Source organism: Oncorhynchus nerka, linkage group LG7 (assembly GCF_034236695.1).
Source record: "Oncorhynchus nerka isolate Pitt River linkage group LG7, Oner_Uvic_2.0, whole genome shotgun sequence".
Lineage (NCBI taxonomy): Eukaryota > Metazoa > Chordata > Actinopteri > Salmoniformes > Salmonidae > Oncorhynchus > Oncorhynchus nerka.
This window is the reverse complement of record NC_088402.1, coordinates 43692831-43712053: the sequence shown is the minus strand read 5'-3', so window position 1 is coordinate 43712053 and position 19223 is coordinate 43692831. Positions and strand designations below refer to the sequence as shown.

Sequence of the window (19223 nt, the reverse complement as noted above, 5' to 3'; positions counted from 1 at the left end):
CACAGATGAACAAGTCATAGGATGCTGCTCTAAAACAAAGAATAAGCATAGAGTCAAATGTTTACAGAAACTCCAAGAGCTATCCATTTAACCTTGGCTTGTGTGTGTATGGGGTTACAAAGGCAATGCCACAGACTAGTCAAGGTCTGAAAGGACTTAAGATGAATACTGCATGGTCCCTCTGTAAATCTCTGTGCATTTAAGAGCCATCAAACCACATCTGCTGTGACACAGTCATGTATATGTCCTACAGTAGGCCATGGTATAGCCTGTTGAGTATGGCTGCCATAGAGTAAAAAGAACCTCAGCAAAGATGCTGTGGCTACGTTCTATTTCAATGCCACCAGGTGGCAGGCTTGACACCAGCTCCTTCTGACAAGTTTATTCCTGCAGTTCTGACAAGCACATTTACCCTGTCATTCATTATATTCACCACATCTATCCGCTACCTCTATCATCTCAACTACTGAAAATCACTATATTTCAATGGCCCAAAAAAGAAAGAAAAAAACACAAAAAAACACTTGAGATGAATCCTTTCCTCATATCTCAATCTCATTCTCTCCTTACTAAGGCAGGTGCAGAAGCTCTGTCTTCCATGATTGGGGCGAGAATGATGAAGAGCGAATATATGAGGGTGTCAGCTATCATTAGAAGATAAAAGTCTGTGTCAAGCTGGGCTAATGAGCCCTGGCAGTTAGCTCCATCTCCTGTCTGCCCTCTTCCTCGACAGGCCACTCCAGTACTAGACCCGCTAATGAAATTCTGATTTCCTATTTCAGAAAAAAGGGGTATTGGAGGAGTAGCTAGCTGCTAGTCTAGACACACAGTCTGGTTAAATTAGCAGAAAGTTGCAAGCTGTGATTGTTCTTGGTGGATTTCTGTGACCTACTGTATGAGTACATGTAGATATATAGACAAAGACTCTAGAGATGCAGTCTAGTCTAGATACACAGGACCGAAAGTCTTGACCTATGAACTCTCATGAAATATTTACTTTGGAGGTCGACCAATTAATCGACTTGGCCAATTTAATTAGGGCCGATTTCAAGTTTTCATAACAATCAGTAATCTGCCTTTTTGGACACCGATTATGGCCGATTACATTGCAATCCACGAGGAGACTGCGTGGCAGGCTGACCACCTGTTACGCAAGTGCAGCATCAAAATAACCTTGTGGCTGCAAGGAGCCAAGGTAAGTTGCTAGCTAGCATTAAACTTGTCTTTAAAAAAAACAATCTTCACATAATCACTAGTTAACTACACATGGTTGATGATATTATTAGGTTAACTAGCTTGTTTTGCGTTGCATATAATCAATGCGGTGCCTTTATGCGGTTGATTTATGATCGAATCACAGCCTACTTCAACTTCGCCAAACGGGTGATGATTTAACAAAAGTGCATTCGTGGAAAGAGCACAATGGTTGCACAAATGTACCTAAGTATAAACATCAATGCCTTTCTTAAAATCAATACACAAGTATAATTTTTTAAACCTGCATATGTAGTTAATATTGTCTGCTAACCTGAATTTATTTTAACTAGGGAAATTGTGTCACTCCTCTTGCGTTCAGTGCAAGCAGTCAGGGTATATGCAGCAGTTTGGGCCGCCTGGCTTGTTGCGAACTTTGTGAAGATCGTAATTAATTTGCCAGAATTGTACATAATTATGACATAACATTGAAGGTTGTGCAATGTAACAGCAATATTTAGACTTAGGGTTGCCACCCGTTCGATTAAATATGAAAAGGTTCTGTATTTCACTGAAAGAATAAACGTTTTGTTTTCGAAATTATAGTTTCCGGATTTGATCATATTAATGACCAAAGGTTAGTATTTCTGTCTATTATAATTAAGTATTTGATATTTGATAGAGCAGTCTGACGTTTTCGTCTTTTGAGCTTCTAGTCATGAAATCTATGCAGTCTACACTCAATCACTTTTTATAGCTACTGTTTACAGGCCTCCTGGGCCATATACAGCGTTCCTCATCGAGTTCCCTGAATTTCTATCGGACCTTGTAGTCATAGCAGATAATATTCTAATCTTTGGTGACTTTAATATTCACATGGAAAAGTCCACAGACCCACTCCAAAAGGCTTTCGGAGCCATCATCGACTTAGTGGGTTTTGTCCAACATGTCTCTGGACCCACTCACTGTCACAGTCATACTCTGGACCTAGTTTTGTCCCATGGAATAAATGTTGTGGATCTTAATGTTTTTCCTCATAATCCTGGACTATCGGACCACCATTTTATTACGTTTGCAATTGCAACAAATAATCTGCTCAGACCCCAACCAAGGAACATCAAAAGTCGTGCTATAAATTCACAGACAACACAAAGATTACTTGATGTCCTTCCAGATTCCCTCTGTCTACCCAAGGACGCCAGAGGACAAAAATCAGTTAACCACCTAACTGAGGAACTCAATTTAACCTTGCGCAATACCCTAGATGCAGTGGCACCCCTAAAAACTAAAAACATTTCTCATAAGAAACTAGCTCCCTGGTACACAGAAAATACCCGAGCTCTGAAGCAAGCTTCCAGAATATTGGAACGGAAATGGCGCCACACCAAACTGGAAGTCTTCCGACTAGCTTGGAAAGACAGTACCGAAGAGCCCTTTACTGCTGCTCGATCATCCTATTTTTCTAACTTAATTGAGGAAAATAAGAACAATCCGAAATTCCTTTTTGATACTGTCGCAAAGCTAACTAAAAAGCAGCATTCCCCAAGAGAGGATGGCTTTCACTTTACCAATGATAAATTCATGAACTTCTTTGAGGAAAAGATTATGATTATTAGAAAGCAAATTACGGACTCCTCTTTAAATCTGCGTATTCCTTCAAAGCTCAGTTGTCCTGAGTCTGCACAACTCTGCCAGGACCTAGGATCAAGAGAGACGCTCAAGTGTTTTAGTACTATATCTCTTGACACAATGATGAAAATAATCATGGCCTCTAAACCTTCAAGCTGTATACTGGACCCTATTCCAACTAAACTACTAAAAGAGCTGCTTCCTGTGCTTGGCCCTCCTATGTTGAACATAATAAACGGCTCTCTATCCACCGGATGTGTACCAAACTCACTAAAAGTGGCAGTAATAAAGCCTCTCTTGAAAAAGCCAAACCTTGACCCAGAAAATATAAAAAACTATCAGCCTATATCGAATCTTCCATTCCTCTCAAAAATGTTAGAAAAGGCTGTTGCGCAGCAACTCACTGCCTTCCTGAAGACAAACAATGTATACGAAATGCTTCAGTCTGGTTTTAGACCCCATCATAGCACTGAGACTGCACTTGTGAAGGTGGTAAATTACATTTTAATGGCATCGGACCGAGGCTCTGCATCTGTCCTCGTGCTCCTAGACCTTAGTGCTGCTTTTGATACCATCGATCACCACATTCTTTTGGAGAGATTGGAAACCCAAATTGGTCTACACGGACAAGTTCTGGCCTGGTTTAGATCTTATCTGTCGGAAAGATATCAGTTTGTCTCTGTGAATGGTTTGTCCTCTGACAAATCAACTGTAAATTTCGGTGTTCCTCAAAGTTCCGTTTTAGGACCACTATTGTTTTCACTATATATTTTACCTCTTGGGGATGTTATTCAAAAACATAATGTTAACTTTCACTGCTATGCGGATGACACACAGCTGTACATTTCAATGAAACATGGTGAAGCCCCAAAATTGCCCTTGCTAGAAGCATGTGTTTCAGACATAAGGAAGTGGATGGCTGCAAACTTTCTACTTTTAAATTCGGACAAAACAGAGATGCTTGTTCTAGGTCCCAAGAAAGAAAGGGATCTTCTGTTGAATCTGACAATTAATCTTAATGGTTGTACAGTCGTCTCAAATGAAACGGTGAAGGACCTCGGCGTTACTCTGGACCCTGATCTCTCTTTTGAAGAACATATCAAGACCATTTCAAGGACAGCTTTTTCCCATCTACGTAACATTGCAAAAATCAGAAACTTTCTGTCCAAAAATGATGCAGAAAAATTAATCCATGCTTTTGTGTGTTTTGTAACTGCCATCAAACAAACACCAATTCTGACCACTCAATTGAAATCCTCAATAAATCACAGTTATAAGGGATATGATCATAGGGAAGCCAAAATATCACCATGGAAGCCCTAAGCCAAATGGGAGAGTCCAGATGAGACTGGCACCAGCACACATACTGTAAGGGTTGATTTGTCCTGTCAACACATACCAAGTCAACTGACCATGTCAAACATCCCTATTGATTTATCTAACATCCTCTGCAAAATGAGACAATGTGTGGAAATGACATCAGACGTAGCTCAATTGGCAAATGGAATGACATCAAAGTACATACACTACATGACCAAAAGTATGTGGACACCTGCTTGTTGAACATCTCATTCCAAAATCAATGGCAGTAACATGGAGTTGTTCCCCCTTTGCTGCTACAACAGCCTCCACTCTTCTAGGAAGGCTTTACACTAGATGTAGGAACATTGCTGCGGGGACTTGCTTCCATTCATCCACAAGAGCATTAGTGAACTGATGTTGGGCAATTGGCACTATACATTGGGGCAGGTAGCATTCTCCTGGCATATGTCAAAACCAGATTCATCTGTCAGACTGCCAGATGCTGAAACCTGATGCATCACTCCAGAGAACGCGTTTCCGCTGCTCCAAAGTCCAATGGTGGCAAGCGTTATACCAGTCCAGACTACACTTGGCAGTGTGGCATGGTGATCTTAGGCTTGTATGCGGCTGCTCGGCTATGGAAACCCATTTCATGAAACTCCAGACAAACAGTTATTGTGCTGACGTGGCATCCAGAGGCCGTTTGGAAATCGGGAGTGAGTGTTGCAACAGAGGCCAGACGATTTTACGCAATACGCGTTTCAGCACTTGACCATCCCAATTTGTGAGCTTGTGTGACCTACCACTTCGTGGCTGAGCCGTTGTTTCTCCTAGACGTTTCAACATCACAATAACATCACCTACAGTTGACCAGGGCAGAATTTTGATTAACTGACTTGTTGGAAAGGTGGCATACTATGACGGTGCCATGTTGAAAGTCACTGAGCCCATAAGTAAGGTCATTCTACTGCCAATGTTTGTCAGTGGAGATGGCTGTATGCCGATTTTAAACACAAGTCAGCATTGGGTGCTGAAATAGCCAAATCCACTAATTTGAAGGGGTGTCCACATACTTTAGTATATATACCTACATTTGTAGGCCTAGTACAGTTGAGTTGGAAGTTTACATACACCTTAGCCAACTACATTTAAACTCAGTTTTTCACAAATCCTGACATTTAACCCTAGTAAAAATTCCCTGTTTTAGGTCAGTTAGGATCACCACTTTATTTTAAGAATGTGAAATGTCAGAATAATAGTAGAGAGAATGATTTATTTCAGCTTTTATTTATTTAAATCACATTCCCATTTACATACACTCAATTAGTATTTGGTAGCATTGCCTTTAAATTGTTTAACTTTGGTCAAACGTTTCAGGTAGCCTTCCACAAGCTTCCCACAATAACTTGGTTGAATTATGGCACATTCCTCCTGACAGAGCTGGGTTTGAAGGCCACCTTGCTCGCACACACTTTTTCCATTCTGACCACACATTTTCTATAGGATTGAGGTCAGGGCTTTGTGATGGCCACTCCAATACCTTGACTTTGTGGTCCTTAAGCCATTTTGCCACAACTTTGGAAGTATGCTTGGGGTCATTGTCCATTTGGAAGACCCATTCGCGAACAAGCTTTAACTTTCTGACTCATGTCTTGAGATGTTGCCTCAATATATCCACATAATTTCCCTAACTCATGATGCCATCTATTTTGTAAAGTGCACCAGTCCCATCTTTTTCCCCATGTGCACACCGTAGTCTGGCTTTTTTATGGCAGTTTGGAGCAGTTGCTTCTTCCTTGATGAGCGGCCTTTCAGGGTATGTCAATATAGGACTCGTTTTACTGTGGATATAGATACTTTTGTACCCGTTTCCTCCAGCATCTTTACAAGGTCCTTTGCTGTTGCTCTGGGATTGATTTTCACTTTGCGCACCAAAGTACGTTCATCTCTAGGAGACAGAACGCGTCTCCTTCCTGAGCAGTATGATGGCTGCGTGGTCCCATGGTGTTTATACTTGCGTACTATTGTTTGTACAGATGAACGTGGTACCTTCAGGCGTTTGGAAATTGCTCCGAGGGATGAACCAGACTTGTGGAGGTCTACAATTCATTTTCTGAGGAATTGGCTGATTTCTTTTGATTTTCCTGTTATATCAAGCAAAGAGGCACTGAGTTTGAAGGTAGGCCTTGAAATACATCCACAAGTACACTTCCAATTGACTCAAATGATGTCAATTAGCCTATCAGAAGCTTCTAAAGCCATGACATCATTTTCTGGAATGTTCCAAGCTGTTTAAAGGCACAGTCAACTTAGTGTATGTAAACAGTGAAATAATCTGTCTGTAAACAATTGTTGAAAAAAATACTTGTGTCATGCACAAAGTAGATTTCCTAACCGACTTGCCAAAACTATCGTTTATTAACAAGAAATTTGTGGAGTGGTTGAAAAACGAGTTTTAATGACTCCAATTTAAGCGTCTGTAAACTTCCGACTTCAACTGTATATACTTTTTTTTTTTTAAACAGTTGTCACAATTTAAAATTAGATTGGCTTTTGGCCCAATATAATTGCCTTAAACATTTTACTCCGTCCTATTATCGATGTTTTACAAAGAAAAAGTACAGAGAATCCATCTTTGCTAAATGTTACCACCGAGCCACATTCAGCGATTACACCATAGAGCCACATCAATCATTCTAAATTACAAGTCTGGTTTATAATACCTGCCGTAACCTCATGGTGGCATTTGTTCGTGTTGCAATTATTCTCAGCACGCATCAAGATCAAAAAGTCCCTACCCCCCCCCCCCCCCTGCATTCAACCCCATTGTGTAATCTGATAGAGATGATGTGCTGACATGGGGTGTTTAATTAATCTAGCCTCGAATGTCACCTGATCCCGTGAGCTTACATTAAACGCTGCACGGAGATGATAGCGCAACGGTAATCATGAGACTGGAATTCATCTGTAATGACAAGAATTTATGACAAAGTAATGTTATCATTTTTACATTTGAGAGGGTTATTATGATCTAGCATGACAGCTAATATGTTAGAGGTGGCAATCTTATCAATAATCTCATTCTGAATGTAAATGATCATTAAACTGTGATGATGGAATAACAAGATGTCAAAATCAAAGTTCAATGCGACTCAAACGACAGAGCGATTTCTTTGACATTGTAACTCTACTGCTCTATTAGATATTAATTTTTCCTGACCAGGAAATAGCCCTCACTTTGTGCCCTATGCCCCCCTCAAAACACACATCATTGATACAGTCTAGACACAATTCAGCCATACCATGTAGCATTTTAACCCAGCATTTATAAAGCATCCTCCTGGGATCTACTCAATTCTAATTCAACTCCTTACTCTGTGGCCCACTTATTTGACAGCAGCACTGTTAACATTTTCAGAAGCCTTGAGTGCCTACACCCCTCTGAGCAACAGTCATGGCAATGGAATTACACAACAGAGGCTAAATGCAATCGCATCATGAGTCTTGGTTTTCATGGCCATTTCATATTTTCATTGTTAAATGTGATTACATACTGTAGCTTTGTAACCAAGCCAAATAATCTGCTCCTACCTTTGTATGTTACATATAAATGTTCAATAAGTGCCTTTCATTTGCATCACGCAAACTGCCTTTTTTGTAGTTTTTGAAATGCTCTAAGCACAGATATGCACAGCCATCATACCACAAAAGCTCAGCATTTAACACCATAGTACCCTCCAAACTCGTCATTAAACTCTAGACCCTGGGTCTCAACTTGTCCTGGACTTTCTGACGTGCCATCCCCAGGTGGTGAAGGTAGGAAACAACATCTCCACCCCATTGATCCTCAACATTGGGGCCCCACAAGGGTGCGTTCTCAGCCCTCTCCTGTACTCCTTGTTCACCCATGACTGCGTGGCCATGCACGCCTCCAACTCAATCATCAAGTTTGCAGATGACACTACAGTGGTAGGCTTGATTACCAACAACGAAGAGACGGCCTATAGGGAGGAGGTGAGGGCACTGAGACTGTGGTGTCAGGAAAATAACCTCTCACTCAACGTCAACAAAACATAGGAGATGATCGAGGACTTCAGGAAACAGCAGAGGGAGCACCCCCCTATCCACATCGACGGGACAGTAGTGGAGAAGGTGGAACGTTTAAGTTCCTTAGCGTACACATCTCAGACAAACTGAAATGGTCCACCCACACAGACAGCGTGGTGAAGGCGCAGCAGAGCCTCAGGAGACAGGATAAATTTGGCTTGTCACCTAAAACACTTTTACAGATGCACAATCGAGAGAATCCTGTCAGGCTGCATCACCGCCTGGTATGGCAACTGCACCGCCCTCAACCGCAAGGCTCTCCAGAGGGTAGTGCGGTCTGCACAACGCATCACCGGGGGCAAACTACCTGCCCTCCAGGACACCTACAGCACCCGATGTCACAGGAAGGCCAAAAAGATAATCAAGGACAACAACCACCCGACCCACTGCCTGTTCACCCCGCTATCATCCAGAAGGCGAGGTCAGTACAGTTGCATCAAAGCTGGGACCGAGAGACTGAAAAACAACTTCTATCTCAAGGCCATCAGACTGTTAAACAGCCACCACTAACATAAAGGCGCTGCGGCCAACATACAGACTCAAATCTCAGCACACTTTAACCAGTTGGATTTGGGGGGCGCTATTTTAATTTTTGGATGAAAAACATTCACGTTTTAAACAAGATATTTTGTCGCGAAAAGATGCTCGACTATGCATATAATTGACAGCTTTGGAAAGAAGACACTCTGACGTTTCCAAAACTGCAAAGATATTGTCTGTGAGTGCCACAGAACTGATGTTACAGGCAAAACCCAGATAAAAATCCAATCAGGAAGTGCCGCATTTTTTGAAACCGCCTCATGCCAATGACTCCTTATATGGCTGTCAATGAGCTACGAATGAGCTTACGTTTTCTACGTTTTCCCCAAGGTGTCTACAGCATTGTGACGTCTTTTTAGGCATTTCCCTTGAAGAATGGCTGTAAGGGACCATATATGGCATGTGGTCACATGGTGTCTCCCGCAGAAAACCTTGTGTAAAATACTGAGGTAGCCATTTTTCCAATCGCTTCTTATGAGAAACCAACTGCCTCGACGGAAAAATGATTTAATATATTTGTTAAAAACACCTTGAGGATGGATCCTAAACAACGTTTGCCATGTTTCTGTCGATATTATGTAGCTAATTTTCAAAAAACTTTGGCGTTATAGTTGTAGCATTTTTCGGTCGATTTCTCAGCCAAGCATGGTGAAGAAACCTACAAAAATAATATTTTTGGAAAAAAGGAACATTTGCTATCTAACTGGGAGTCTCCTGAGTGAAAGCATCCGAAGTTCTTCAAAGGTAGATGATTTAATTTGGTTGCTTTTCTTATTTTCGTGAAAATGTTGCCTGCTGCCAGCAGAGCCTAGCATAGCATTATGCCATGATAAACTTACACAAATGCTTGTCTAGCGTTGGCTGTAACGCATATTTTGAAAATCTGAGATGACAGTGTTGTTAACAAAAGGCTAAGCTTGTGTTTGAATATATTTATTTAATTTCATTTGCGATTTTCATGAATAGGAAAAGTTTATAGGGGTATTTATGTCCGTTGCGTTATGCTAATGCATTTGAGGCTATGATTACGCTCCCGGATACGGGTTTGCTCGTCGCAACTGGGTAAATGGATTAATGAAGGTATCACTAGTCACTTTAAATAACGGCACTTTAATAATGTTTATATATTCTACATTACTCATCTCATATGTATATACTCTATACCATCTACCGCATCTTGCCATCGCTCATCCTTATATTTATATGTACATATTTGTATTCATCTCTTTACATTTGTGTGTATAAGGTAGTTGTTGTGAATTTTGTTAGATATTACTGCATTGTCGGAACTAGAAGCACTTGCATTTTGCTACACTCGCATTAACATCTGCTAACCATGTGTATGTGACCAATAAAATGTCATTTGATTTGAATCAACAGTAGGTTGCATACTCAACTGCTGTACATACTAAAGTCAACTTATGAATACAGATATGCAGAGCAATTAAACATCATTTTAATTAGACATGAAGAACTGCACTAGACTTATGTGCACTGAAAATATACCATCATCGTAAAGTAATACGAGCACATCTGATATGCAAATGATGTGAAGATAGAAGTCAAACAAAACATGTACCATGACTGTCCTGTGAGGATCCAGATGGGTCAGATCAGCTTTGCAATGGATGACTTTGGCCAGACCCCCTCTCGCCCATAGAGGGGAGGAGAAGGGAGCTGGTGGGGGTGGTTGACAGTTCACACCCTGTTGTAAATCAATGATTAGAACATTCAGCTATCTCCCTCTCCAAATTCACACAGGAATGTGCCTTTGTCTACACAGACATTTTTCCGCTGAAACTCTAACACGTTCTAAAGCAAATACTGGAACAATATTTCTAACATAGAACGTAAGGAAAGGTCAGTGGCGATCTAAAGAATAATAATGTAATTTAGGGTTGTTAGGTCACTAGGGTAACAAAGGGTTCAATGGCGATCAAATCATAGCAGAGCTTCTAGAGAGCATCGGTCTAAGAGAAGTACATAAGCGCCCAAAATTTGAGAAAGAGGAATAAGAAGTCACCATGACTGGTCATGGAATTGCCGGAGAACAGCGCCGCCGAAATTAACACCATTAGCGAGGACGTGTAAACGGTCAATTTGCCCTGCTCTTACTCAAGACCCTATCCAGGGGCCGCTCGATCAAGAAACAAGTCCCCGGGCTTTGACTATAGACTCAGATACAAATGTTACAACGCACAAGGTAAACTACATCACAACAGCCAATTCCAATCAAACTCCGATAAGTCGATCTGTTTTCACCATGAACACGAATGACATCAGACCATTGCTAACAATCACTCCACTTTGTGGGGAATATGACCACAACTCAGAGGTATGGCAACTCAGAGGCCATACCTCAAAACAATCCTTGACGACTGCTTAACCTGTGATGCGCTAATTGATTCGGGCTCGACAATATCGCTCATCTCTCAAACGTTATTCAATGATCTCAAAAGGGCTGGGAATCCAGCTAGGTTAAAAATTAATTAATCCAGGTTAAAATCCAGGTTAATCCAGGTTAAAAACATAACGATGCGACACTAAAATTTGTGGTTTCACTCAGACTACCTTGCCTCTCACAACACGACTCATGCAGAAAGTTTGCAAGAAGTTTGTTCTGTTAGGTGACCTAAACTGGGATATGCTTAACACCCCGGCAGTCCTACAATCTAAGCTAGATGCCCTCAATCTCACACAAATCATCAAGGAACCCACCAGGTACAACCCTAAATCCGTAAACATGGGCACCCTAATTGACATTATCCTGACCAACTTGCCCTCCAAATACACCTCTGCTGTCTTCAATCAGGATCTCAGCGATCACTGCCTCCTTGCCTGTATCCGCTACGGGTCTGCGGTCAAACGACCACCCCTCATTACTGTCAAACGCTCCCTAAAACACTTCTGCCAGCAGGCCTTTCTAATCGACCTGTCCCGGGTATCCTGGAAGGATATTGACCTCATCCCATCAGTTGAGGATGCCTGGTCATTCTTTAAAAGTAACTTCCTCAACATCTTAGACAAGCATGCTCCGTTCAAAAAATGCAGAACTAAGAACAGATATAGCCCTTGGGTCACTCCAGACCTGACTGCCCTCGACCAGCACAAAAACATCCTGTGGCGGACTGCAATAGCATCGAATAGTCCCCACGATATGCAACTGTTCAGGGAAGCCAGGAACCAATACACGCAGTCAGTCAGGAAAGCAAAGTCCGGCTTTTTCAAGCAGAAATCCTGTAGCTCTAACTCCAAAACGTTCTGGGACACTAAAGTCCATGGAGAACAAGAGCACCTCCTCCCAGCTGCCCACTGCACTGAGGCTAGGTAACACGGTCCACACCAATAAATCTGTGATAATCGAAAACCTCGGCTGGCCATGCCTTCCTCCTGGCTACTCCAACCTCGGCCAACAGCTCTGCCCCCCCCCCCCCCCCCCCCGCAGCTACTCGCCCACGCCTCCCCAGCTTCTCCTTTACCCAAATCCAGATTGCAGATGTTCTGAAAGAGCTACAAAACCTGGACCCATACAAATCAGCTGGGGTGACAATCTGGACCCTCTATTTCTGAAACTGTCTGCCGCCATTGTCACAACCCTTATTACCAGCCTGTTCAACCTCTCCTTCGTATCATCTGAGATCCCCAAGGATTGGAAAACCGCCGCGGTCATCCCCCTCTTCAAAGGGGGAGACAGTTTGGGTCCAGGGTGTTACAGACCTATATCCATCCTGCCCTGCCTATCTAAGGTCTTCGAAAGACAAGTCAACAAACAGATCACTGACCATCTCAAATCCCACCGTACCTTCTCCGCTGTGCAATCCGGTTTCCGAGCCGTTCACGGGTGCACCTCAGCCACGCTCAAGGTACTAAACGATATCATAACCGCCATCGATAAAAAACAGTACTGTGCAGCAGTCTTCATCGACCTGGCCAAGGCTTTCGACTCTGTCAATCACCATATTCTTATCGGCAGACTCAGTAGCCTCGGTTTTTCTAATGACTGCCTTGCCTGGTTCACCAACTACTTTGCAGACAGAGTTCAGTGTGTCAAATCGGAGGGCATGTTGTCCGGTCCTCTGGCAGTCTCTATGGGGGTGCCACAGGGTTCAATTCTCGGGCCGACTCTTTTCTCTGTATATATCAATGATGTTGCTCTTGCTGCGGGCAATTCCCTGATCCACCTCTACGCAGACGACACCATTCTGTATACTTCTGGCACTTCCTTGGACACTGTGCTATCTAACCTCCAAACGAGCTTCAATGCCATACAACACTCCTTCCGTGGCCTCCAACTGCTCTTAAACGCTAGTAAAACCAAATGCATACTTTTCAACCGATCGCTGCCTGCACCCGCACGCCCGACGAGCATCACCACCCTGGATGGTTCCGACCTAGAATATGTGGACATCTATAAGTACCTAGGTGTCTGGCTAGACTGCAAACTCTCCTTCCAGACTCATATCAAACATCTCCAATCCGGCCTCCTGGGTGGCGCAGTTGTGTACTGCAGCGCCAGCTGTGCCACCAGAGATTCTGGTAATCATGAGGTTGTAGATTCGGGAGTTGTAGCAATGAGACAAGATAGTAGCTACTAAACAATTGGATACCATGAAATTGGGGAGAAAAAGGGGTCAAATTCACAACAACAAAAAAAACATCTCCAATCTCCAATTTCTTTGCCCATGGGAGAAATATATTTTGCCCCCCCAGTTCCTTTTCCAAAAACTCCATCTAAAATTGTTGAATGGGTTTCCTGTAAACAATAGATATTATATTCCTTCTCTTTTAGCCAGGTAAATACTGATCGTCATTTCTTATTATCTGCTAGGCCATTACAATTGTAACTGGCTATACTTATTTCACCACTTACCATAATGAGACACAACTTTCAATTCTATTTATCAAAATATATGTGTGTAAACGTACCATTAAAAAGTAACATGATGATTGAGTGTCTATATAGCTGTACCATGATATTTGCATTTCTACTAAGTAAACCTCCAATTGGTCCCCAACATTCCACCCGCTAAAAGCCCTCATCCCGAGCTGGGCCGCCATCCCAATGCCCGGAAGACCACCTCCGACCCCCCGCATCCCATAGCCCTGAACAGACTGGGATCCATCCTTTGAAAAGAGCACACAGTGCCATTTACCGAATTGAAGTAGATCAACTGTCAAATGCATTTCCATCGCAACACACACACACAAAAAACATCTCCAATCCAAAATCAAATCTAGAGTCGGCTTTCTATTTTGCAACAAAGCCTCCTTCACTCACGCCGCAAAACTTACCCTAGTAAAATGGACTATCCTACCGATCCTCGACTTCGGCGATGTCATCTACAAAATAGCTTCCAATACTCTACTCAGCAAACTGGATGCAGTTTATCACAGTGCCATCCGTTTTGTTACTAAAAGCACCTTATACCCCCCACCACTGCGACCTGTACGCTCTAGTCGGCTGGCCCTCGCTACATGTTCGTCGCCAGACCCACTGACTCCAGGTCATCTACAAGTCTATGCTAGGTAAAGCTCCGCCTTATCTCAGTTCACTGGTCACGTTGGCAACACCCACCCGTAGCACGCGCTCCAGCAGGTGTATCTCACTGATCATCCCTAAAGCCAAAACCTAATTTGGCCGCCTTTCCTTCCAGTTCTCTACTGCCTGCGACTGGAACGAATTGCAAAAATCTCTGAAGTTGGAGACTTATCTCCCTCACCAAATTTAAACATCTGCTATCTGAGCAGCTAACCGACCACCGCTGCAGCTGTACATAGTCCATCGGTATATAGCCCACCCAATTTACCTACCTCATCCCCATACTGTTTTTATTTTATTTACTTTTCTGCTCTTTCGCACACCAGTATCTCTACCTGCACATGTTCATCTGATAATTTATCACTCCAGTGTTAATCTGCTCAATTGTAATTATTCACTCCTATGGCCTATTTATTGCCTACCTCCTCATGCATTTTGCACACAATGTATATAGATTTTTTTTCCACTATGTTATTGACTTGTTTATTGTTTACTCCATGTGTAAATCTGTGTTGTTGTCTGTTCACACTGCTATGCTTTATCTTGGCCAGGTCGCAGTTGCAAATGAGAACTTGTTCTCAACTAGCCTACCTGGTTAAATAAAGGTGAAATATAAAATAAATAAATAAAAAATTCAATCAGAAAACATTAGTCTATCAGGTTGTCATGATTTCGAGCCAGCAGTCTCCGTGAGTGAGCACTTTCACTCCGCCTTGGAGTCATGCGATACTGTGGATAAGATTAACTTCTCTTGTTCTTCAGACACTTCCGCAAGCACCGCAACTGTCTCACGAATCAAAGCATCAATGTTCAGAGTGGAATGGATACATTTTTCACTTTGAGGGGGACTGAAACCCCTTACAGCGCAAATAACGGAGTCAGTCGTAACACTGACCCTGTGACTCCAACTGGTGAAACACTGTGCGATATCGCCGAAAGATATTCTTGTCCAAGTTAGCAGGTACTAGAACGATTGCCAAACGCAGACGCTGTGGTGAATGGTAGGCCACAACAGCCACTGAGCGTTTTGGAGCACAAACACTAGGAGATTTGGTTGAAAGGTTAAAGCCAATCTACTAACAACATGGCTGATGACAACTCAAACAAGGGTCCAACCTTTTCGTTTGTACCTCGAAAATTCCAGAAAATGATGTCATGGCTTTAGAAGCTTCTGATAGGCTAATTGACATCATTTGAGTCAATTGGAGGTGTACATGTGGATGTATTTCAAGGCCTACCTTCAAACCCAGTGCCTCTTTGCTTGACATCATGGGACAATCAACAGAAATCAGCCAAGACCTCAGAAAACAAATTGTAGACCTCCACAAGTCTGGTTCATCCTTGGGAGCAATTTCCAAACGCCTGAAGGTACCATAATCATCTGTACAAACAATAGTACGCAAGTACAAACACCATGGGATCATGCTGCCATCATACCGCTCAGTAAGGAGATGCGTTCTGTCTCCTAGAGATGAACGTACTTTGGTGCGAAAAGAGCAAATCAATCTCAAAACAACAGCAAAGGACCTTGTGAAGATGTTGGAGGAAACAGGTACAAAATTATCTATATCCACAGTAAGAACGAGTCCTATATCAACATAACCTGAAAGGCCGGTCAGCAAGGAAGAAGCCACTGCTCCAAAACCGCCATAAAAAAAAAAACTACGGTTTGCAACTGCACATGGGGACAAAGATTGTACTTTTTGGAGAACTGTCCTCTGGTCTGATTAAACACAAATAGAACCGTTTGGCCATAATGACCATCATTATGTTTGGAGGAAAAAGGGGGAGGCTTGCAAGCCGAAGAACACCTTCCCAACCGTGAAGCACGGGGGTGGCAGCATCATGTTGTGGAGGTGCTTTACTGCAGGAGGGACTGGTGCACTTCACAAAATAGATGGCATCATGAGGCAGGGAAAATGATGTGGATATATTGAAGCAACAGCTCAAGACATCAGTCAGAAAGTTAAAGCTTGGACGCAAATGGGTCTTCCAAATGGACAATGACCCCAAGCATACTTCCAAAGTTGTGGCAAAATGACTTAAGGACAACAAAGTCAAGGTATTGGAGTGGGCATCACAAAGCCCTGACCTCAATCCAAAATAACATTTGTGGGAACTGAAAAAGCATGTGGGAGCAAGGAGGCCTACGAACCTGACTCAGTTACACCAGCTCTGTCAGGAGAAATGTGCCAAAATTCACCCAAATTATTGTGGGAAGCTTGTGGAAGGCTACCTGAAACGTTTGACCCAAGTTAAACAATTTAAAGGCAATTATACCAAATGAGTGTATGTAAACTTCTAACCCACTGGGAATGTGATGAAAGAACTAAAAGCTGAAATAAATCACTCTACTATTATTCTGACATTTCACATTCTTAAAGTGAAGTGGTGATCCTAACTGACCTAAGACAGGGAATGTTTACTAGGATTAAATGTCAAGAATTGTGAAAAACTGTGATTAAATGTATTTGGCTAAGGTGTATGTATGTATGTATGTAAACTTCCGACAACTGTACATTAATCACCAGTTTCTCCCCAGAGGTCCAGAGGTTATCCCTGTAGTGTAGACGAAGCTAGTGCCTTACAGCTGTAGACTTATCATACCACACCCCCTCTCGCCCACAGAGGGGGGGTTGACAGTTCACACCCTGTTGTAAATCAATGATTAGAACATTCAGCCATCTCCCTCTCCAAATTCACACAGGAATGTGCCTTGGTCGACACAGACATTCTCCTACTGAAACTATAACATGTTCTAAAGCAAATGCTGGAACAATATTTCTAACATTGAACATGGGCAATGGTCAGAGGTGATCTAAAGAATGTAATTTTGGTTGTTATTTTTTGATGTCATTAAAAATGTTATAAAGGAAATACTGTAACCTTTCAAATATACACAATAGAATAAAATACACAATATCCTCTACATTATGTATGAAATATGAACAATGATGAAAGTGTTTTTGTTAAGAGAGTGATGTGATCTTAGAAACTATAAGAGGAAATTGTTTCTATAACTTTGTACAAGTGAGTAGTCACCGCCCCCTTGAGTGAGGTCAGAGTGTGTCAGCCTCACAAAATGCCCCTTCTGAATGAACTGTATAAAACAATAGGTTAAGAATTAACATATCAGACTAGAAAGGTGTCGAGCTGCAGCTCACATCCAAAGTGGTTTGAACTCTGAAATCTCAACGAGGTAGAGACGATAGTCACCTCCCGGACAATCACTGGTACGGCTGATTAGCTGTCCTAAGTATCTAGAAAAGTGAACTTAAAATGGGACCATTCTACTATTCCTCTCAAATCACCATAGTACGCTACTCTCATCACCCAATGGGAACCATCGACACGGCTGGCTAGCCTATCTTCAAAGAGGCAGCTTCAAGAGCGAATGGAAATCAACTCTGTAGTTCTGTTCAGAACTAGTTCAGAACTACACCACAAACCAAGACATTTATACGTAAATACATTCATGATTTCTTACTCCAAACGGGCGGTGGTTCGTGTGCAAAGTATATATATACTGTGAGAGTAGTTTCTAAATGAATCAAAGTATTATGTCTCTGTCCCTCTCTCTCGCCCTTCCCATCTTTTTTTGTAACAAGCCGCCATATTGTGTCAGTGCGCTAGGGACCTGATTTAATGTATTAAGTGTGTATGTTTATCCTGTGTTACCTTTTAGTTAGCTAGCAAATAAATAATTAAACCAATTTGTGTAGTACGGAATCATAAGGCTGTTTTTTTTACAGACGCAGGTTACAGCTGTTCAGAATGATGATATGATACAATATTATGATTAATCCGTTGACTGTTTATGGATGTGATAGGTAAAGACATTTAGAGTTTAATTTGGGAAATGGTAACTTTTTAAAGAACCGCTCTCGTGGTGCCCCAATTCCTAATAAGTTAATTGTTAGGTGATTAATTTAATCGCGTAACAATTAAACAAATAACAGTAATCGGATTAATGAAATTAAAGTCACAACACTTCTTTAAACATTCATTATGACTCTAGTTGTCTCTGGGACCCACTACACAGCAGATCCTCTGAGACTATCTCCACTCCTTGCTCTGACGCAGGAAATGACTAAGGTAAGGTGGGGACATACTCAGAATTTTTCAAAGATGCTGTTCAAAAGCACCACATGACGAAAACATGTGTACAGAGATGCACAGGGACATCCTAATAGGTGAGTTTACTGCACATGGAGAGTAATTATGATTTACACAGAGCGAGAGAGAGAGATAATGAGTCTGAGAGATAATGAGAGAGAAAGCGAAAAAAGGAATTATCCCCTTACCTCAGCACCATGGGCAGGGCTTTTTTTCCTGAGGGCTGGGGAGGGCTCGGCAGAACGTAGAGGGGTTGGGCCGCCGTTCTTCAGGTGCTCCCCCGAGGGCAACTTTGGTACACTCCACACAGGAACACCATCTGCAAAGGGAGCATATGAGAGGGTCAGAACCAACTGATTTCTAACCACATTTAGGAGAGGTACACTGACAGCTGGGATCTATGAGCAATTGGCCAGATCTCAAGCTTCATTGATTTGTATTGACTGATATTGATTGCTCTGCTATATTGATTGCTCTGCTATGAGGTTGTTGTTGCAGAGAAGGAATTCAGGAAGGAGATGGTAGTGAGGTTGGGGGGAGCTTGTGACCTATCCACATAATTCTCTATTTCTTTTCTCAATCAGATAAGGTTTTCCTTTCTAGCACAAAACAACAGAGATAAATATCGGATTGGCTCACCTGGATCACCCTCATATCCCTATCTGCCACACAGAGACAACAGGAAATTAAATTTGAGTGCATGTCTGACGATGGACTTGCGGCGCTGACATACAGAATCTAAGACTCAAAAGGCCGTATGGCTCGGCGCTCAAAATGAGAAACAAAATGTACTGAA

The 19223-nt window shown here is 42.2% G+C and overlaps 1 protein-coding gene across 2 annotated transcripts in view; it reads right to left on the bottom strand.

Moving 5' to 3' along the window:
- Window positions 1-19223, bottom strand: part of LOC115131750 (oxysterol-binding protein-related protein 10-like) — a 103600-nt gene that overhangs the window by 45122 nt on the left and 39255 nt on the right. For both annotated transcript variants that reach the window (XM_029663705.2, XM_029663706.2), the window contains exon 7: window positions 18616-18746. In XM_029663705.2, coding sequence (XP_029519565.2) covers window positions 18616-18746 — 131 coding nt within the window. The remainder of the gene's footprint in view (window positions 1-18615; window positions 18747-19223) is intronic.